This window comes from Ixodes scapularis, unplaced genomic scaffold (genome assembly GCF_016920785.2).
Source record: "Ixodes scapularis isolate PalLabHiFi unplaced genomic scaffold, ASM1692078v2 PGA_scaffold4__175_contigs__length_147842914, whole genome shotgun sequence".
Taxonomy (NCBI): domain Eukaryota; kingdom Metazoa; phylum Arthropoda; class Arachnida; order Ixodida; family Ixodidae; genus Ixodes; species Ixodes scapularis.
The window spans coordinates 55,910,411-55,933,439 of NW_024609879.1; the positions used below are offsets into that span (position 1 = coordinate 55,910,411).

The following is a 23,029-nucleotide window of genomic DNA, read 5'->3' on the forward strand; positions in this document are numbered from 1 at the left end:
GACAAATATACCGTATTTACTCGAGTAATAGCCGCACTGTTTCAGGAGAAAACCCGAGTGTTCGCTTTTCCGCGGAGCACGCAGATAGCCAATCACCGCGATCTACAGCGTGAGTTCAGCTGTTTAGAGGACAGAGACAACGTTTTCGTGCGAAGATACCATTTGTATAGATTGCATTTGTAGGAAGAATCGTGTTCTCGATCTGGTTATTCATTACGTTATTTATGCGCAACGCAATGATTGGCTGTATTTGTGTCCTGTGGGAAAGCAGACGCAAAATGCCTTGTTCATAAATAGTGCGCCTATTACTCGAGTAAATGCGATAATACTGAAAATAAAAGTTTAATAAGGCAAGCTTGTCGTTGTAAGAAAGTAAACAAAGCTACTCATTATGTGTCGTTCACGGGACTGCGACCAAAACAAAGCAGCGCTCAACGGCTGCTACTACACACGTTGTTGTTTTTTTTTTTTTGTTTTTTTTTAAGAAGAATTTAGACGAGAACATTCAGCGATTACCTAAAAGTACAAGGATCGTTCCAGAACGTCAGTGAAAGGCGAAGTATGAAATAAGTGAAAGATGTTCAAACGCAGTGCCTCCTCGTGAGAGTCGCGTGTGATGCCAAGTCGCCTTTCAGGTGGCAAGATGCAAGGCAGTGATACATATTCATTGTGAAGATGTTGATGGTCTAGTAAAATAACTATCAACCCTAAACACCGGTTTAAACCCCGGGCCCTATGACTGTGATATAGGCCTTATTTATTTATCAGTACTGCTTCAAAACTTGCTGTTTAATACATGTTGACTTTGTGCGTAACGATCATCGGAATGTCAATCGCAAGCCATGACAGAGTTGGCGGCTTTCCCATCAATTATTCGGAGCAGTGTTTTCTTACCTTAAATATAATTTCTTTATATTTACTCCTTTATGTAAAAGATGTTTTACCTTAAATATAAGAAATTTATTCATAAACGTATAACTAATGACTTTCATCAAATATTTACGGCTTCACGGCACGGGTTTATTACGGGAAGGTCAGGTGAAACCAACTTGTGTTCCATTTTAAGTGTCGCTGCACCCGTGGTTACGAACAGAGACAGGTAGATGCCATTTAATTTTATATGTCTAAATCATTCGATAAAGTTGATCATGAGCTATTGCTCCACAAATATGGTTATCCGGTTGTTGTTCTGAACTACTTCGCTGTTTTCAAAGCTATTTGTCATGTCGTACGAATCATGTTCGAATTCCTAGTGTCCATCCTAAACTATTTTACTCAACTTCAGGTGTCCCCCAGGGGTCTATACACGGTATTTTCTGTTTCAGATATTTGTTAATGATATTGCCTCATGTGTCAAAAAAGCTGAACTTCTACTGTTTGCGGATGATATTACGATATTTATGCGCGTTGCTACTCCTCTTGATTGCAATGCTCTTCAGCACGAAGTCAATAACATACTGCAATGGTCTTTCGCGAATAACTTGCTCCTAAAGTCTATCAAAACTAAGGCTGTTTTTTTTTGTTTTTTTTTTTTGATGATACGACACACTGTTTTAGCATTTGTCTCTTTAGAAGGAATTCCAATCGAATGCGCGACTGTAATGAAAGATCTCGGTGTATGCCTTGATAGCGCGTTGTCATTCAATGCTCATGTTCCCTTTATTGTTGGCCGTGCGATGAAAACTCTTGGTGTCATATCTCGTAAAACTCAAAAGTTCGGACGCCCTGTTTGTATGATTCGTTTATTTTGTTCTTTAGTTCATTCACGGCTTGAATTGGCCTCTGTGGTTTGGAATTCTCTAACACGTATGAAGTCTTTAAGCATTGATCGAGTGCAAAAAAAAAAAAAGATACGCATTTTATTTGACAGACACTTTCAACATTGCTTTTATTATGATTATGAATTTCTTCTTAATCGTGTTTTATTTAGGTCTTTGTCAACAGAAGATTTCAGCGTGATCTATTTTTTGCACAGGGTGGTGAATGGTTGAATTGATGCTAACCCACTTCTGAATTCTTTCGCTTTTCATTTATTTATTTATTCATTTACCCTAAGGGACCTTCCGGGCATTACATAGGGGGGAATTCATACAAAAGGAGCACGTTGACAGTAGTGATACACAGAAAACAGGAAAAAAAGAAAAGAAAAGAAAGCCGCGGCACACAAAAAAGCAGTACATATGATCACAAAGTTCAATTGCTGCACTTCAATGGTAACATTATACAAATACAAAAAGAAAACCAAGGACACACTGCAGAACTATGGCTTATCTGCGACGAGGGGCAAACATGATTATGTTTTCTGTGAAATGAAAGGAATCAGGAGATTTAAAAAAGCCTGATAATCCTGTGTCACTGCGATATCATATGGTAAGGCATTCCATTCAGAAACGGCAAGGTTAAAAGGAGAGCATTTGTATAGGTTAGTGCGTGCAAAAATTGGGGTTACTTTGTTGGGGTGGTCTAGCCGTGGGAAGATACGGTTAGCTGGAACAATGTGTTTGACGGAAAGGTGTAGAAGAGTGATATATTTTATGAAATAAAGAAAAACGGGCGATTCGCCTTGTGTTCTCGAGAGATGCTAAACTTAAGGACTCTTTTATACTTGTTATACTACAGGTGGTTGAATAATTGCGTGTTATAAACCGGGATGCTTTATTTTGGAGAGACTCTAATTCATTAACTAGATAGGCTTGGTGGAGATTCCAAATAACTGACGCATATACTATTTTGTTTCTTACAAGGGATGTACATGCCATTAGTTTTGTTTTTGTGTCAGATAAAAACAAGTTTCTTCTCAGGAATCCCAGGGTTTGACTAGCCTTTCGTAATAGTGTTTCAATGTGTAATTTCCAAGATAACTCTACTGTGAGGTGAACACCTAAGTACTTAAATGATTGCACCTTCTCTATATCTACACCATTAATTTGATAAGTATGCTCGGGAGTGTTGGTTTTTGTAGTGAATGTCATATGTTTCGTTTTATCCGTATTTATCTGCATTTGCCAATCAACACATCATACTGAAATTTTGTCTAGATCTGTTTGAAGTAATGCGCTATAAGAGGGGGAAGACATAGTTCGGTAGATGACGCGGTCGTCTGCAAAAAGTCGGATCGTGGGCTGAATGTTTACGTGAATATCATTAATGTATAGTAAGAAGAGGAGTGGCCCAAGTACCGATCCTTGCGGTGCACCAGATTTTACGGCTATTGGGGGAGAGATTATGTTATCGATAACGACACACTGACGTCTATTTGAAAGAAAATCTGAGATCCATTTAATGACACCCGTTTCTATATTAGCATCTGTCCGTTTTTTTATTAACCTTGTGTGCGGGACACGATCAAAGGCTTTAGAAAACTCAATAAAAATTGCGTCAGTTCCGGGGGAGGAGTGAATAAAGATGACATGGGCCAGTTTCCAATCGTCGGGAAGGGTTCCAGTAGAAAGTTAGTTTTTGGAAGAGTGCCCCTAAAAGTTTGCTGGATATGCCTTTTGTTAATCTCAGCAATTTTGTGCTTATTCTGTCCGTCGTATTGCCAGACATGTTACTGTATTTTACGTTCCAATCCAGGTCTAAACTCTCATCAATGTCCCGTATGAAAATTTAATTTAACAGGAACGCATCCTTCAGCTTGGACATTTTCACGGATCTTTCAGTTTTTCGCCGGGACTTGGCAAGTATAGTTGACAGTTGAAACTGTATTACATTTTGTGTGAAGTGTGCATTTGTACATTTGATACTGTGGGTGTGTTGGTTCTTTTTATCTTGTGTGCGTCAATGTGAAGACCCGCTTGGTTGTTTTGGGGCACATAAAATAAACAATATTATTATCATTATTGTGGGGATGTTTTCGGTCAAGAGATAAACCAGGCAGAGGCGTAGATGGGTCTGGCGTATAGAGGCTTTACACATGCGCCAGAATACAGCCGCCATTGTTGACCTTCTCTTGTCTTACGGAGATACCGAGCCACTGGAACGGGTGTTGACGAGCCTCCAGAAAGGCCAATGCTGGGAAGAGGGACACAATAGAATCTAAGATGGCAAAAACCTGGACTGCTATGGTAATGACGAAGTCAAGAAAATGGAATAAGCGGAAACAAAAACTGAAGGTCAGTTATGGCGGAGCTCATGCACAACTGCTGTAAAGCGTCTATAGCGATCTCTTCTACTAGTGCCACTAAATAAGCTACGCTTCAGAGTAACGAAACTTGGCCATAATGTGTCTTAAAATCAAGGTTGCCAGTTATGTGAAGCTTTATCTGTAATCACAGGAAATGCTTTTCCGCCCTCCATAAATGTTTAAACCGTTCGCGACAGAGCAAAGCAATATTACATGACCTTCCTAACACCGAATCTAATGCTGAAGAAGTCGCACTTTTGAATCATGACGATCGGCCGTTGCGTCTGTTCTGCATACGAGCCAAAATGGCAGCGCCCACAACAATGTCGGGGAACGGAGTGCCGATACTCTAAGCGCAGCTTATTTAGTGACTCTATCTTCTACCAGCCAGCTTCCTCGCCCTCCTCGAGCGCGCTAGTCCTCGAGCAGGTTAATGCTTCCGCTCGCGCTCTGGACACCCAACAGTGCCCGCCACAAATGCCCTCCTCGTAGAGAAGGCCATCCTGGCCTGGTCTGGATGTTCAGTCAGAGCAGAGTGCTGATTCGCGGGGGGGGGGGGGGGGGGGGGGGGGGGGTGGGATGGCTTGAGGCGATTGACGTGAACGATGTGTGGACCGTGAAACTGTCGGATTTGGGTCGGCGTCTCAGGCTCCACGAGGGAATTGACGTCCTAAGTAAGGACTCGAAAGGGACCATTATCGTGGTATGGCATTTTTCACACTGGCCGACTTGGCGAGTTGGGAAAATGGTAAAACAAGGTCATCGGGTCTGTAGTGGCGATTCTTGGTGTCGATCATCGTAATCACATTTGGATTGTTGTTGGTGTCGGATTGGGCGTGTGTGGGCGAGTTGCCGGCACGCATCTGTACGATATGTCACTTGTGAAGAATAGTCATTGTCCACGGCGTTTTCTGGGTAAGGCAAAACAGCGTCGAAGATTGGGGATGGTTCACGTCCGTAAACTAAATAAGAAGAGGAGAACCGACGGGTTGATTTGACGGATGCATTATATGCGAATGTCACGAAGGGGAGAATGATGTCCCATTTGGAATGGTTGTCTGAAGTATACATGGAAAGCATGCCTGCGAGAGTATGGTTTAAGCGCTCGGTAAGCCCGTTTGTTCGGGTATGGTAAGGAGAGGTTACGCGACGGTCACTTTGTAGACGCGCAACAAGGTTTCAACAGTGTGGGCCATGAATGATTTCCCGCGATCACTGATAAGTGCGTGTGGGGCACCGTGGCGAAAAACGATCTCATGCAAGATAAAGGGAGCAATTGCTTCAGCAGTGGCATTTCGTAGAGGTGCTGTTTCGACGTACCGCGTTGCATGGTCTATGGCCACATTATTATTATTATTATTATTATTATTATTATTATTATCATTATTGATATTATTATCATTATTATTATTATTATTATTATTATTATTATTATTAATCTCGAAATAAAAGGAACTACCCAATAGCTGGGCTCATTGGCAACATGTTACCGATTAGTACAATTCAATATGAAAGGTCGTTTGCCTTTGGACAAAGAACTTACGAGAAAACTCGATATCTTTTTCGGATCTTGCCATAGGCGCAATGTAATAATATTTTATTGCCTTTTGGCTGTGTATAACGTGATCATAAAATTTTCAGATACCGCTGAAACAAAAAGACACTATACCTAATACGAGTGTCATGAGTGCAAAGCTATTATTGGCATAGAGTTATGGTAAATAAAAGTAAACTAGTTCTCCCATTGAGTACCTGGGGGGGCCCCGCTCTTGGCCGCCGATACATGGCGCAAGTAGCTGGGACGCGCGAGTGTCCAGGAATCTTAGAGGTTGTAGTGATGTCTAGAGAAATGAATCGAACCATGTTGTCAGTAAACTACCCACATTAATATACTGCTTGCTGTGTTCATTCTTTTTTTTTTTGGGGGGGGGGGAGGGGGGGGGGGTTTCCAGGAAATTGCACTCGCGGATGTGTAGCTGCTTGCGACGACCTCTCAATCATACTTAGACCAGGTGGAGTCGTTGCCGCCGTAAGCTTCGATGCGTTCCTGGTGCGACCGTCACGAAGTTTGTAGGTCCACCTTTTTCGACTCTCTCCATGATTTTCGTTGGAGGACAAAATGCTTGGTGACCCTCTTTCTCCTTTCCTGGTTTTCTGACGTGCACCAACCGCAGAACTGAAACTTCGGAACTTTCGCTGCTCGCCGTCTGTGTGTGCAGAGCTCGCTGCGCTCTTGCCCCCGCTCCTGTCGGCACCGCAGACGCTGCAGCTCCCGGAACGGGTTCTGGACGAATTGCGATGGTGAAAGCTCGATGAGGCGAAGCCTTTTTCGTTGCTGACGTCAATGCAACCGAAGCGCGGGAGACAGTCCTGTGGTTGCGTGCGACGTACAGCAATGGACGCACAAGCAATCCAAGACGGCAGAGTGAATCGGTCGCTTCTCAAAGAGAAACACACAGTACAAACGACTTGAAGGCTCTATTGAATCATTCCGCTTACCTATTCGCCTGTGATTAATGCACATAGACGAGATGATAGGTGATACCCCGCTTAACCAGGTAGCTCTCGAAATCTACAGAAAAAAACTGCAGTTCATTGTCGGCAAGAATGCTGTCGAAGTAACCTTCCTGAGAGAGAACGAGATGCTGGAAACCGGTCACCGTGTTGGTCGTGACATTGAATCAATATTGAACTTTGAGCCACATAGAGAAAAGAGGTCACGAGAGGGACACAATACCGATACGCTGGTGTCGAAGCTTCGAATGGGCCAACGATGTCGATGCCGAGCTTCCACCATGGCCGCTCAACCAAGGCACGGGTTGCATGGGTGTTGGCAATGTCTTCGCACTTTTGTCAGCCGACCTAAAACCACCACAGGCTTGGACTGCCATTTTCACCTCCGCATTCACACGGGTCCACCAACACAGTTCTCGACACTTTCCTGACGATGCCGGGGTGGCCCTCGTGTGCTCGGCCGATGAGGGCTTCTCTCATGCTGGTGGAAACGACAAATTTCTTTTCGTGCAGCAGAAGACAGTCGAGCAAAGAAGGTATCTTTTTAGTGTAGAGGAAGATGGCTTCGTAGGAAGACAGAGCCCTGTACGGTGGCCATTCTGAAGTGACAAAACGCATCACAAAAGCCAACTGGGGATCGCCTGCCGTTTTCTGCTGGAGTGGTGCTTTTGATAGGCACTCATCGTCCAGTGCGGTGAAAGACACTATTTCTTCATCAAACGCTGCTCCTCCCTCACCTCCCGCTACCAGAAGTTTGGAGAGGCTACTTCATTGTCGGCTCCACTCTGGTATTGAAGTTTAAAGTTGTACTTCAATAACCTGGTCGACCCCCGAGTGACCGGAGTGGACGACGTCCGGTTCCTCGTACGGCCAAAAGAGCGACGAGGCGTATGGTATGGTGTCGACCCCAGAGATATGTGTGCCACTTTTCACAGGCCCACAGACACGCAAGCGCCTTTCGTTCCCTCGCCGAGCACTTTCTTTCTGCAGTAGTTAGTGTTCGTGACGCGGAAGCGGCTGGGCGAACGTCTTGCCCGCGAAGCTGCTGCAACACTGCCCCGATTCCGTAAGCTGAAGCTTTTGTAGCCACGATGATAAAGAGCGCCGGATCAAACGTCTTCAACGTTTGTGCAGAGCACAGCAGCGTTTTCAACAATTGGAAACTTTGACCTGCTGCCTGGTCCCAGATTAACGGAATGTGCTCCCTCAAGTATTTTTGCAGCGGTTCCACTTCGGAAGCAAGGCGTGGTACAAAACAAGAATAAGATTATACAATCCCTAGAAAGGACCGCAGTTGTGCCAGGTAATTGGGGATAGGTGCCGAATGAAGAGCGTCAACTTTCCTCTGAAGGGGTGAAATCCCAGCAGCACTAACTCTGTGACACAAGAAATAAATGTCTGTGACGTCAAACACACATTTGTTGTTGAGCTTCGGACCGGCCTCAGATATGCGTGCGAGTACTTATCGCAGGCAGTCCAGGTGCTCCTGTTGTGTCCTCCGGAAGACAACCATATCATCCAGGTAAAACAGCACTCCCTAGTAGCCTTGCAAAATCTTAGCCATCATCTGCTGAAAGGTTGCGGGCGCTGAGGCTAATCCGAAACACACTCGCTTGAAGCGAGAGAGTTTTTCGTGCGTAATAAAAGCTGTGAGGTCTCAACTGTCCGGGTGCAGTGGAACTTTATGGTATGCGGCAGCGAGGTCCGATTTCGAAAAACACTTCGATCCGTAAACGGCGTTCAGCAAGTGTTCAATGTGTGGAAGCGAGTAGGTTAGACAACACATACAAGTAGAAAAATAAACTGAATACAACACTACTTTGGGTATGTAGCGCAGTGCAGCGCAATCAACCAAGCACAACACACTCAAAGGCGAACGTACCGCAAAGGTGAATTTTCATTGAAAATATCAGCGACACCACTGATAAAAGAGAGAAAAAAAAAACCAAAGCCATTTCCTGTTTTTTTTTTTTTTCTGCATAATGACTTTATGGTGTTGGGGAGATAATGTGACCAAGTACGGCCACTGTGGATGCTTTGGCCGAGTGCCACTAGTGCTTGAGATAAAAACCCTCAAGCGATTGACTGCAACACAAACTTGGCTAAACGTTTATTTTGGTCTGATTAAAAGAATTTAATGTTAAAGGTTTCACTGGATCTTGAATTACACGTTTTCAAGGGTTCATGAGGGAAAGTTTGAAAAAAAAATCAAGAACATGTTTTTTATTGCGGCAGAATTTTTGTATTTTTATATTTATAAAATTCTTGGGCACAATGCAAAGAACATTTAGGATAGTCGAGCGCAAACTTTTTGTTAAAAGTAAACAAAGCATGAAATGCTACGAACAAAAAGGATCCAGCTTAACAAATTAATTATAATGTGTTTAAAAATTCGCCGAGAAATGCCCAAACATGAAAAACGTTGCGCTGGTGGGCAAGTTTGTGATTTTATATTACTTAAAATATATACCGCAATAAATGTATTTACTTACATTATATCGACGCGTCCGTGTGCTTTATAATATAAATATTTACGTTGTATAAAGCTGCATTTTTGTAGCTTGAGCTACACTGGCCGAGGTTGAGCAGTTTCGCGTGGCTGTCAAAGAGCCGTGCTGCGTAAGCGCGAAGAGCAGTGACGTCACACGGCGCACAGCTGGCGCGCCGCAGCCGCCGCCGCCGCGCGCTCCACCGCCACCGCGCGCGCCTCGCCGGTCTGCGCATTCCAGAGGAGCGACTTCATAGCCTCGGCAGACGCACTGGCGCCGCCGCGTGTCCAGCTCTGCGCCTCCGTTGCGCAGTAGGCAAGTCTGACGCTGCACCGGAGCCGCTTGATAGCGCCTCTCATTTTGTGCACATAAGCTCACGCTACGTATATCCTGGCATAGCCGAGCTAAGCCACCACATCTTTTTTTTTTCTTTATTACTGTGACCCTGAAAATTGCATCTACGCGGAATAGGGAAGATGGGTGTTCCACTTCCTCTCAGATTTATAATTTTTTTTCTTGTTTTTTTTACAAAAACGTGGTAGTTTTTTTGACCGAGTAAGTTTCATTTTGGTGTGTGGACGTGTCTTGCTACCTCATACAAAAACATAATAAAAACAAAACAAATAGTCCTGCCACCCTTATGACCGTCCCTATCTAAACACGGCTAGATACAGTGAATCTGAATGTGTATACACTTTCTTTAGGTGAATGGATTAGTGAGTGAAAGCCAACGTACAAAGACACTGAATGCTGCCGTGACGATGCAACTTTTGGCAATGCTTGATTGGCTCTATCCAGTCGTAGCCTCGGCTGGGGTCGGAGTGAAAGTGAAACGGAGGCGACCGTCGGCGGCGAGTAAGTCTAGTACTTAGACCCCAGGCCACCGTCGACGCGCGCAGCTGGTTCCCGACGAAGACTCGCTGAATCAGAGGGTAAACCATAGCGGACCAAGAGATAGCACAGCGAGACGTATGACGTCACAACTTCGGACAAAAGTCAATTGATAGCGTAAAAGGGCGCGATACGCCTCCTCCTCTCGCGATTACTTCGGTTACCACACTCTGAAAAAATGCATGCGCGTCACCTTACCCGCAAAACACTCAAAGAGCCAATCTCTGCGACCTAGGAAATCAGCTCAGCGAATGATGAGGCGGAACGCCTGTTTAGACCTTAAAATAAGGTCTATGCTGTGGCATTACGCAATGCAAGCATGACGCTTTCCATTGCGTAATGGGACAATGCAGACTTCATTTTTAGCTCTAAACAGATGTTCCGCCTCATCATTCGCTGAGCTGATTTCCTAGATCGCAGAGATTGGCTCTTTGAGTGTTTTGCGGGTAAGGAGCCGCGCAGGCATTTCTTAAAATGCAGAAGGAGCTCTTTTGCGTTCTAAGAGCGCCCAGAATTCAAAAACCCACCAACAACAAAAACAAAACAAAAAAAAACAGTACCCAGAAAGAACTTTTTGTTAAAACATGCTCGTGACACATCCGCTCATTCCAGAAATTTAAACACACCTCGATTATTCTGATGAACCCAGAGTTCACGAGAGTGTGTCGTCTGTGGAGTGCATTCGAAACCACACAAAGCTCCACGCAGCCGAGCATAGCTAATCATAACGCCCGCAAAATAAGCGCACGACACATCCTGTGCGCCCGGCGAGTTTATTAAAAAAAATCAAGGCAACTATTTTCTTTTTCGTTTGATTATTTTTTTGTTTTGTTTTTTGTTCATTTGTTTGCTCGCGTGTCTGTTCGTTTCTTCGCTCGTTTATTATTTTGTTGGTTGGAGGGTTGGTTGGTCGGTTGGCCGGTTTGTTTCTTTCGTCGTGTGTGCCTTTGTTTCGTCGGTAGACGTGAGGAAAGTGGTATCGACCGAATTCCGAATCGACGCGTACGCACAACCGCTATCGTCGGGGTGAAACGCATGACCCAACAATCGCCAGAAAAAAAAAAAGTAAAAAATCCTTGAGCCTTGTGGACAAAACCTTGGCTCGGTTGTTTATCCAGATGCGTATCGCGGGCAGGTATTGACGAGCGCCCGATGAATCTCGACCTCTGACCGAACTTTGCTCTCCCGGGTACTCGGCATCGAGTTGAAATTACGCCACCACAAAAGCGATTCGTTATCTTTTCTTCTATTCTGTCCACGCAGCTAGCACGATAAATATTCCCGGAAAAGGAAAAAAGCACGACAGCCCTTTCAATTGTTCTTAGGAGAGCACACTCTGAGAACTATGCGCTTGCGTCCACTTTAACTCCCACCCAGGGCACTCGAGCAGCCAATAATGACTGCTACCCACGCAGCGCGTCAAATCCGCAGCGGACGGTATAGACGTTTTCTGTTTCCTGTCGTTCTCAGACACGTGGGTTCCGTATCTGGCATGCGCGACGAAAAAAAATCTTCTAACATTGCAACCTTGGAACCCTACCGAAAAAAAAAACAAAAAAACAGTAGAAACTGGATTATGGAACAAAAAATCTAACTGGATTTATATCTGGAAATCGTAAATTAAGTTTGCAGACAATCGTCTGCAAAGAAATCCAGTTAGATTTTCTGTTCTATGATCCAGTTTCTACTGTTGTATTTTTTTTTTTTTTTTGTGTGTAGGGATGTGAGAGACAATATAGGGGAGTCGAAAAAAAAAAAAAGAAAAATCACCCTTTTTTTCGTAAACACCTTCCCGCGCCGTGGAGAGATGAAGCGATGGTTTTACCGCATACCGGAAGTGACGACATTCAAAATGACTGCGCCCTTGTGGAAAAGGTGTATATACGATCGGATGGAGCGAATCAAGCGGCGCCGAAAGTGCACCGTCACGGCACTACTCCTTTATGTACGTTTGCTATCCCCGGCTATAGAAATCACCAACAGTTATTGCGCTATAATTGTGCGATTTTTTTTTTCTCTTTTTTTTTGCATATTGGTATTGGGGATTGCAAACGCACAAGGACGACGTGACAATACGATTTCGGGCGAATTTTAGCGTGGGCCGCAGCAGTCGCTTTTCATGTGAAACTCAGCGTAGGTTATAAAATAAAGGAGGACTGGGAGTCGATGAAAATTTTAACCCGACTCATCGCCACCTTTAAATCGATTAATAAACCGATTACTCGATTAGTGCATGGGCCATTTTAATGCATAATATTGTTTTAAAAAAGTCAAAATTACTTTCTTTTTTTACTTTGCAGAGTAGGTGATAAATGACGTAATGCGCAATTTCGAACTTTTTAAATCTAACTTGACGTGTAGTCGAGAACCCGCAAAGGACAGCCACACTCAGAAATTATTTCTTCCGTCGAAGAGGCAAAGAGGGTCGTCGATATTCTCCGGCCATAACGAACTCCTTTCATTGTTCACCCTAGTATCTGCTACTGCGTTAAACGAACACACGCACATCGTTGAAGTGGCTGCAACGGGTATAACCTTCTTCACTTCCTCGGAGTGGCAAATCTCGCCCCCGCGGTGTAATTTGGGGTCAAAATTTCACCCAAAGTTTGCCATTCGTACGGGTGTACTCGTGCACGTCTGCGTGGTAAAAACTTCAAATTTTTATTTATTTTATTGTTTGTCCAAATTGAACCAATTAACCGGCTCAAAAAATTAATCGCCATTAAAGCATGAGTCGATTATCGGGCACGTTAATAGATCGAGCCCCCATCCCCAGAGTAAAAAAGCGGACTTCGTACCTCTGACAGGGTGCGGCAATGTGAGACACGCCCCAGCGGCGTTCCGGCCCCGGTAAAAAAAGGGGGGGGGGGGGGGGGGGGGGCACAAATGCTTTGCAAGAAGCTCCAGGTACGTGGACTGCCACATTTTACATTGTCGCAATGTGCCAGTTTGATAGCTAAGCGTACCGGAGGCGTCCCGTCCCGTACAGCGTTTGATCTCTTTCAGGGATAGTCTGTAGAAGAACTTGTAGTTGGGCTAGTTGGTAAACGTTGGTATTCATGTTACAAGGCGCAAAAACACGGACACAAGAGAGAAAGAGACAAACAGGTGCCACTCACAACTATATTTGAAAAGTGCAGAAAGAAAGGAATACAATCCTCGTCATCTTCATCTCGTCCACGCACGCGCTTAGCCATGTGACATACGCTTATTGGGCGATAAGTAACATGTAACATGAATACCAACGATAGTCTGTAGCCGCGAATACACGGATGCGACCCTATACCGCGTCGAATCCAGGTGTCACGGCTGTGATTGGACGGAAGGGGAAGAAGTAGAGGGACTGGTCGCGTGCGATTGGTTCTCTCTCGATTCGAAGCGCTACTGTTGTGTCCTTCTTAACCCAGCCACTGACAGCTTAAGAAACATTTATGGTGTGACGGCTCGCCATCTTATTATCATTCCTCAGCCAGCGAGATTGTAACTTTGTCCGGTATGAACGAATTACAAAGCAAGACGCGGGAACATAAAAACCGCTCCTTGCGTTTCTTATAATTTTAGTGACGTGACTACAGTATCGAACTGGAGCAGCTCACATATGGCCGCTGACAGTATATCGACACTCTTCAAGTTGCCAAGTGGCCTACAGCGTGACGGTGCCAGTTTTGGGCAGTGAATGGTTACGCAACAGTTGCAGAACAAACTGAAAGACGCCCTTTTTGCTCTCGCAAAAATTGCTTCGTGATGCGAACTGGTTGTCGTTGCTTTAAAAAAAAAAAAGGTGGTCTTACTTCTTGTACTATTACTTCCCGCCTTCTTGGACAATTGCAGTCGTGGCGAAAGAAAACAAAATGGAAGCTTGACTGCACACCAAATAATATTTGGGATAATATAGCCTGCTTTAGAATAATTTCCACAACTGAGATAATCTCGTAACGTTGATCAAAGCGGGGGGCTAGTAAGGATGACGACATTAGCGAGTTTTAGAATAAGGGGCCCCACAGCTTTGGGCGCCCCAACAGCTTGGGGTGTCCCACTGCGCATGCGCAGAACTTCTGCGCATGCCCTTGGCGATCCCCTGAGATGTTTGGGGCGCCCAAAGCTGTGGCGCCCCCTATTTTAAAACATGCTATTAGCGCCCGCTCCAGTTCGGGTAGTCACGTGGCGTGCTCCTTGATGACGTTATCCAAGCTGATCTTTATGGCGATAGGAATCAGTTTTGCCAATGCAGAACATGTTCAGGTTTGTGCCCATGTTTGCTGCGAAACGTCCCTAGGATTGTTTAGTCAATAAATATGTGCGTTCCTCGTTTATTAAAAAGTATCCCGTTCTGCTCGTGAAAAAAACAACACGAAAACCCGAATCTGTTTTCCTTCACACCTGTATATTACTTTATATTTTATGTGTGTATTTGTATTATTAATAGAGGTGTACCAATATCGGTTCAAATTTAATAGCTCAGTGTAATCTCTACTTTCAACATTTTTAAGAAAACCGTTTGTCTGGACTTTCCCTTCCAATGTAAGGGATATGAATGACGCAGTGCTATTCCACTCCAACCGGTATTCGCACGCCCCTAATTATTATTTTAAATACTGTGCGCGTTCACGTCGTTTTCCTGCCGCCGTGTGTGTGTGTGTTTGGGGCGGGGGGAGGGGGAGCGATAGCCGCCCCCCCCCCCCCCCCAAACACACACACACACACGCGGCGGCAGGTTGTTTCATCTTCCTCTCCTCTCTAAATAATGACAAAAAAAAATGTATCTGAATTTTTCGAGCAACAAGTTACGTAGAATCGTTTAATATTTTACAACTCAGGCTGACGGGCGAACCCTATTTCTCAAATTTTGAAATTAAAAGGAGTGGCCTTATGACGGGGAGCGCGATATCTGATATCTTGCAAACTTATCAAAGACGCATTCCCTCTTTTGTATTATGAAGTAGGTCTAACCCGTAAACTAGTTAAAAATCCGTTCTGTAGATTGAGAAAACCGCTAAGTCTCAATCATCTTGTCCATCACGTAAAAGGACACGGGAGAAAAACCCTTAAAAAGCGAATAAACCCAGCTGCGTTTGAAATTTTGGTGCCGTCCAGTTCTTTAGTTTATTTCACCGTGTCTAGGGATTTAGATTCTTATGCTTCCTAACCAGCTCGCCTCCATGCTTGCGCTTCTCGAAATTCTTTGAAACGTTAACCCAAGCGAAACTTTATTTTCTTCCTTCCTCCACAACTAGTATTACCATATACTGGTACACCTAATTTTCACGCTCTATCGTCCCAAACGTAGAGAAACAAGATCGATGACTCAATCACACCATCTGCTATTTTTATTGATACTTCACCCTTGAGAGAAACTTTGTGGTACATGACTAGGCAACCCGTACACTCGGTTTTTTTTTTTTTTTTTCTTTTTTTTTATCAATTGTTTAAAACATACAAAAACGATCACTCACTCGCACTATATCTTTTCGTTTGATCTTCACCCCTGAAACTTTCTGGAAAACACAAGCGAGATTGTTTTTAGATAGCCTTTTAAAATAAATAAGTTTACGGAGCTCGTTCTGCGGTCACTATATTTTAATAGCCTGCCCCAAACTTTGAAGTAGATTAAAATCTCTAAAATAAACACGGAAACCTGCATATCCAAGAAGGAGGCAACGCGACCGTAGCGTTAAATTAAATCAGGCGAATTAATTTGATATCAGGCGGCCCTTAAACTGCTGAGTCAGCAGTTCACAGTATCGCCAGATCAGATGGAAAAATTGCACCCGCCTTGCCGACGTTAACGTGATTTTACAAAAAAAAAACTGCATAGTTATCTATAATGAGCAAGTTACAAGGCCAAGCGTATTGAGACGTCGAATCCATCAACTCCGCTGCGTCAATGATTATGATGCCCAGCTTTTGTCTTTTATTGAGACAAGCTTCAAACTTACCAAGACGGCTTTAAAAGTTAACAAAATAGAATACAACTTATTCATTAAAAAAAAAATCATCTAGGGCTTTTATTCAGTGTGTGTACAACCTTTTTATATCACGTCATTGGACATTCTGAAAACGAGGCGCTCTTTAATATTCGAGTACAACCCCAACAACCATCGACATTCATGAATGGCGCATCAAGCCCAGTGCGCTTCCCCGCAACAACTCTTCAGTATGCAGAAGACACTGCATTGTGAGAATAACATATTCGCTACAATGCCTACTGCACAACTCTTGCCAGCCAGCACCACGCGAATAGGTTGTTCTTCTTTTTTCTGTTCGTATTATTGCTGTTCTCTATCCTAACGCTTGTTAACTAATCTAAAACGAATGTATCCCTATACATATTTTCAAAAAATTGTCGTCTGCGCGCTCCCGTCTTGTTCTGCCGGGCTCCGGAACGACTTCTGAGCATGCGCTGTTGCTCTGTCGTGCGGTATATCAGACGCTGCGCGTACGTCCACAGCTCAATGGCTCAGCATTTTCTGCCGGAGTGATAAAACACTGGGAAGGTCTCTATACCATATATACGTTGGTGTTTGATTCTACATCGTTCGAATGTTGCTCCATTGTGTTCACGCTTTCGTGACTGACAGCTTAAGGAAACAAGAGCGTGGCGAGCGCCGAGCATCTAATTACCGCTCATCAGCCAATCAGGATGCGGCATTAGCCGATAAGAACACCGAAAAACCAATCACGCAGCAAGAAGCGTTAGCATAATAAGCCACACTCTTTGTTTCTTAACTTGCAAGCGTCTATACAACGATACATATAAATAAGCAGTTACTCACATTTCTTTTTTCATCCAGTTTTACATTTGTTTGTGCCTCTGCTTTCCTCGCGCATAATTTAAATAACCAATAACCACTATATCCGAAGAAAGCGCGGCTAATGAGGAGTCCGAAAGTATGTTTCGACCCAGAACTGAAGTCTGTGTCGTTACACAGTAATGAAGGCGTTTCTTGTTCCCACGTTTTTTTCTGCAGTGTCACATCGCGGGCTTTATTTTCTGGATCTATAGACATTTTCCCAGAGTCGTCATTTGGCGCGCGTTATTCGTAGAGTCCACTGATTTCTGATGTCGCCAGCAATCTGCAAAGGCTTCGCACCAACCCGACCACAGCCTTTGGCGGATTGCAATTTCATTTAGATCGTAAATATGTCACTTAAGTATATATTGCACTCTATTTCTGTTCTTGTGTGCCCTAATACGCTGCATTGTATTCTAATTCAAGTTCCGCACAACGTCCGTGCGGAATGTTCCGACGACATTTCATGACTCGCGGATTCCATCAACTCGGAGCCTAAGTTCGTCTGCTTGTCGCACAGGGGTTGCGATGTTGTCAGAGCGCCGAGCTCTTATTGGCTGATGCAAAAAAAAAGAATGGGTAGACCTCAAGGCATCTACCATTGAGGTATAACTTTCCAATCAAAGCCAATCAAAAGTCGGCGTCGTTATGACGTCACCGCAACCCCGGCGCAAGAAGCAGACGCCTTACTCCCCGAATACAAAGGCTCAGACCGTTGCGTGCGCAATTCAAGCGTGTCAGCTTGGCCGTTTCGACGGGAGGAAAAATCTGATTTTTCTCAAATCCGACGCGAATACACGGAAACAATCATCAAAGGCAAGTACCGCAGCGGTGCAATCATCCATTCCTGGAAAGTCTAAACGTCCAGTGCGTCTACCTCTTGTTCTTAAAGCAATTGGAAGAGCAAATCGCTGCACTCCACGAACGAAGCTTGACGGATGACTAGGGCGTAAAGAAATTTAGACCGTACTGTCCAAAATAGAGCTCTGGGAGTTCACTTTCCTTGAGAAAACGGAGACGGTCAATCATGGCTAAAATTAGGAGAATAGCAGCAGAACGACCAAAATTATATTTCGATTTGGTTTGAAAAATGCGATGGGCATGGTACAATGTAGACTAGGTGGCGCAAGCTACCACCCGTTATAAAAGGTAAGACGTTAGCATCTATCCCTCCATCCGAGCGAAACGTCACGCTCGTAGCTTTTGGGCTCATCAGATTTTTTTGTCTAATCGTATTCTAAATTTTGTCATTTGCTGGGATCATGAATGGAATTCTGGAACTGTTCGCAATGATCGATATCTTGGTGTTCTGCAAAAATAAAACTGACAAAAAAAATGTTTGTTTAATCTGCGCTTTGACATTGAGCACGGCGTTTCAGGTTCTTAGGTGATCAGTGTAACAGCGCAAATTGTTTTGTTTTTTTTGGTGTGTGCGTGTGTGTGTGTTGGGGGGGGGGGGGCGAGGGAGAGGAGGGCGGAGGGGGTTAAACATACTTTTAGTCTCGTTGTTCAACAAGCTCTGGCCGCATATTTCAACGACGGCCCCAGGGCAGTGAACAGGAGGCTCCTTGGTCGGCTGCTAGTCAGCGTTGCTGGTGGCCAAAATGAGCAACTTTGGGAAGGCCTAACAAGGACGCGAACGCTGCGTCAGAGTACGGCAGAACACTCGGACGTGCTAGCAGCTCGAAATCGGGTCCAATGATTGCAGCCGCGGGCCGTTGCAAAGTTGCGAAAATCCCGCATAAGATGGCGCCTCCTGTTCAACCAAATTTTATTGCCCAGGGGGTGTTCGCTGCCATTTTGAGCAACGCTGGCGCCGCGTAACCTTTCTGCCATGTTAGGGTGTGCTAGGGGCACGGCACTGAGGTGCGTGAATGTGGACCAACCAGGAAATGCAGTAGCCACGACCAGTTCTTTCTGTGTCGTGTGGGCATGTTAAAGAGAAAGACGTTGGCGCGTCCAAATGACGCAAGACGGATCGGTCCGGCAGTGGATTGCTGGACTCTCTCGGACAAAGTTGTGTTATATCTGTGTGCAGCCTGACTTCCACTTCTTGCGGGTAAGCAGTATGCACTGATTCCTAAAGACGCCAGTGCAACGTGCATCTTGGTAGCGGATTATTTGACCCTTCGGAGGAGAACTGGCTAGCGGCAGTGGGGTGTGAAAGAAGCTTCTGGCACATTCTCATATGCGCTTTCAAACTTTAGATATATTTGCTAATTTTTCGGTTTGTTGTCGGAAATTTTATTCAATTGTTTGTTCGCTTTCTCGGCCGTAGACAGCACCTGCCTGTATCATAAAGAGCTTTTAACCATCTCTCGACGCTCAGTGGTGTCGATTCCAGCGATGGACGACTGGCAACATTGTACGACAAGCAGCGGACGTCCTGGTTGGAGTGTAGGTCCCCCTCTTCTCGCGGCGCGGTTCGAAGTTAAGCCGGGATCACACTTGCAAAGAAGTATTGGCACACTTGACTTTTGTGATTGCCTAAGTGTCAGAATCAACTCCACGAGTCAAAATCAGAGGTGCGAGAATTATATAGCGCTGCGTCATTCATAACCTTCTTTGCGCTAAGGTTGACCCCCTACACACCGCCTCTCCTCGCAGTGTTGAAGCTATAGGCAGGATGCTGCGCTATTCACTTCGAAGCAGTATCCGCACACCCCTAAAAATAAAACATCGAAACATACCTGCATTGAAGAGAAGGTCACATCCGTTGGAATATAGCTGGGCCAGAATGGCCCAAACGGTCGCGATCACTGCTTTCATGCCGGTGCTTGGATGGATCTCGCGGCGTCCTCTCTGGCCGCCGTTGCGGACCGCTCTGGCAGAACGGAGGAACGTCCCGTCGATCAAGTGGACGGACTCCCCCGCGTATCTTATCGGCCGCAGGGGCAGCATCGCACCCGGCCCGTACCTAGGTGCTGCCGGGTGCGCCCCAAGTTCCAGCGTACCGAGTGTGCTGAAAAACGAGGCCGAGGCCTCCCCTTGGTTAAACATCGAACGCTTTCAATGTCCCACACGCACACGTTACCTCTTCCTGCTTACGGTAATCTACACTTATAAAAGCGTCGGGAGCAAGCCAATTGGGCGTAAACGACATGTCATGCGCAAGATCGTGACATCATGCTGACGGTGATTTCTACTAGTCCATGCCGAGAAAAACAAATTCGGCGGTGCGAAATGAATACTACTGAAGGTACTTGCTCAACAGCAAAGTCTTCACAATGGCAGTTGTTGTAACGTCAGTGCAGCTCACGTATATGATAAAGTTAACGCTGTGAATAGGAGCCGGATTCTTGCTTCGGCAGGCTTCCGGAGGTTTGGTAATATGTCCGTTGCACCTGATATTCTACGTTCACAAGCATTCCGTCCATTGTACTCTACAGAGTTTCGTAAGGAGCCGTGACTGATGTACTTCTACTAGCTTCGCGGAACGTTGCTGTCGCGATTGGTCTTCAGGGTTTACATAAGGTTCCAAACCATCGCCGCCATATATCTCGCCCTTGCTCTCTCGTCTCGTGTACATCAAAATCGCTTCGAAAAGTTTTAAACGTGCTATCCTATAAGAAGAAACGAACTGCGTGTATGGGTAGCGTTCCTCGAAAATCCTGACGCCTGGCCTCAACCTTAGTATATAGCGGCTATAAGTGAAGATGACCGTATGGACTACGATATACCTCACCGTTCGTAGCATAAGCACAAAGGCGATCACGCGCAGTTGTCGGGGAAAATCGCTCGTGACACCCGCAGTAGCACCCGAAGAGCAAACCCAGCCACGCCACGGCCATATTCAACGGACGCGAGCGAGGACGCGAGCACTCCGCACGCGACGTCGTCTTCTCGCCGCGTTCGCGCGTGACCTGACCGGCCATCGGTTTAATTGCGCGCTCGCCGACGTCATCCCATGTTGCTCTCCGGCGCCGGTCGGCCTTCCACCATACGCTTGGGCGCGGCGCAAAACGTGAGGGCCCATTTTCCGCGCCACTAGAAGCTCATGCGCGCTCATTCGGCGTTATTTCTAAAGGCACGACGTCTTTCTCGAGTTTTGTTTGTCTGCTGTCTGCCACTGTGACCTGCCCCCATCCCCTGTTCCGCGAAAAAGAATGGCAAAAACAAAAAAGCGGAAAGGTGGGCTAGTTGGGGCATTCTGCAAAAATAAAAACGCCCGGACAAACAAAGCGCTACTATCAATTAACTTGAATGCAGAAAAACACAGAAATATGTCTACCTTTTACACACACTGATCACGCAATGAAGTCAAAGTTTGTCTGTTTATGTTAGATGTAACCATGGTGCACCGATACATTTTGTTTTGTCTGAAAGCCTGTTGCTGAAAGTGTCTAAAACTCTTGTTTTTTTTGTTTTGTTTTTTTTAGCTTAGGCTGGAAGCAACATTTGCGGCATTGCACCGCCGAGTGGTCTGATGGCGTTCGCTTTGTTAAAATGTCATGCTTTATTGCTCTTTCTTCCGGGCATCTGCCGATTTGGCCAATGTAAACACGCCTACATGTAGTCGGAATCTGATAAACCACCGACGTTGCGCATATTTTTGTTGGCATATGTCTCTTGTTGCATACATCACTTGCTTCTTTTTCGTTATTGATTTTTCGACAAAGGCCCAGCCCCCTAGAAAAGTTTGCTATGGGGCTGAGAACACAAATGGAAAATAGAAATTAGTGGCTACTTTTTTCAAAATGTGGGAGAGCCTATGGATGTAGGGGAAGGCGGCTCTTTGTATTTTTCTTTTGGACAGGAGCAGCATGATCGGTCCTTTTTAGCTTAGTCACAAGGCTATCGGCAACATCCACCTAGAGAATATCTGGATAGCCCGCTGTTTTTAGGCAGTTGATCAGTTCCTGGGAGCTAAAATCTGCGGCATGATAGCAAGATTTGTTCAGAGCTGCTAGCAACAGGGAAGACGTTATTCCTCTTTTCACAGACTTTGAGTGAGTTGAGTTGAAGGGGAAGAGCCCCTGTTTTGAACTTAGATGGTATGCCCATCACACATGGTCTTTTTTGAAAATAAAATTTAAATATAAGAGCTAGAGTTTTCCACATGCCATCTCCTGGTACGTCGACGTCAGTCCCTGTACGTTACTTACAAAGACTTCCATCAAAACTCGTGATACTCTCCTCGATCAAAACCTGGGGAGGGGGAGCAAGAAAAAGAAATTAAAGAAAGATACACTGGTGGATGCTTAGAGAATGCATTAGCATTACTCTTGGGATGCGCCAGACACGTCGCCCTTTGGGAAGCGCTAACGCTGACCCCTTTGCTTTTCTGTTTTGGCTTTCTCTTTTGCTTCTTCTCTTTTTACTGCTCCGGTTGTTTCACCCAGCGGTGGTCCCGCAATCCCTCGCTCACCGCTTCTTGTTGTACCTCACCACCGCCACGCCGACACCAAGGGGGCTATGTTGCGCTTTTTGGACTCCCAGGAGACTTGGAAGAGGGAAGTGACGTCAACAACACAGCAGACGCAGATTGGATGTTGACAGAAGAAAACGAAATCAACACCCAATCTGCGTTTGCTGTGTCGTTGACGTCACTTCCCTCTCCCTAGTCTCCTGGGAGTCCAAAAAGCGCAACATAGCACCCCAAGTCGCCAGAGTCCATAAATCTGTGTTCTCTTCTTTCTTCGTCTTCTTCTGCTTCTTCGGGTTAAGGCTCACATTCATGCACGATAGTGGCACCTGTGATCGGCACAGCACCAAAGCAAAACACGAGGCCAGCCACTGGCCACACACCACCCCCACACCACACCATCGCGAAAAGGCGAGCACGCTAAGCCACCGACCCCGTGGCCGACGAGGAGGGACCTCATACCGCAACGCCCTCCGCGGTGGTGCGGAACTAACTACTCCTGTTTCGAGGCACACTCTCAACACGCTCTGGTCGCTCGCTCCCCGAGAAAGAGCGGCAAGAGTCATCACCTAAATGTGCTTCTTCCACCGTGAATTCGGGCAAGCGCGTCGAGAAATATTTTTCTTTTTGGCAATATACCCCTTTGCAAGTGGGATCCCGGCTTAACCTCGAACCGCGCGCCAAGGTGAGGCGGACCTACTCTCCAGCCAGGACGTTCGCTGGTTGTCGTACAATGTTGCCAAGCGTCTCTCGCCGAAGCGTACACCACTGAGCACAGAAAGAAATTTTAAAAAATAAGTATAAAAAGTACACGTGTTGTCTTCGACAGCGAAATAGCAAGGACAATTAAATA

At 45.4% G+C, this 23,029-nt stretch overlaps 1 protein-coding gene across 2 annotated transcripts in view; it reads right to left on the reverse strand.

The window, feature by feature from the left end:
* Positions 1 to 20,586, reverse strand: part of LOC8031533 (prodigiosin synthesizing transferase PigC) — a 170,580-nt gene extending 149,994 nt beyond the window's left edge. Inside the window, exons 1-2 of one of the 2 annotated variants that reach the window (XM_040222874.3) lie at positions 20,497 to 20,586; positions 19,502 to 19,773 (exon numbers count right to left, since the gene is read on the reverse strand). In XM_040222874.3, coding sequence (XP_040078808.2) covers positions 19,502 to 19,712 — 211 coding nt within the window. In that variant the 5' untranslated portion in view covers positions 19,713 to 19,773; positions 20,497 to 20,586. Of the gene's footprint in view, positions 1 to 9,132; positions 9,231 to 19,501; positions 19,774 to 20,496 lie in introns of those variants that run through there. The other variant, XM_040498595.2, reaches the window with a different exon arrangement.
* Positions 20,587 to 23,029: the final 2,443 nt, after the last annotated feature.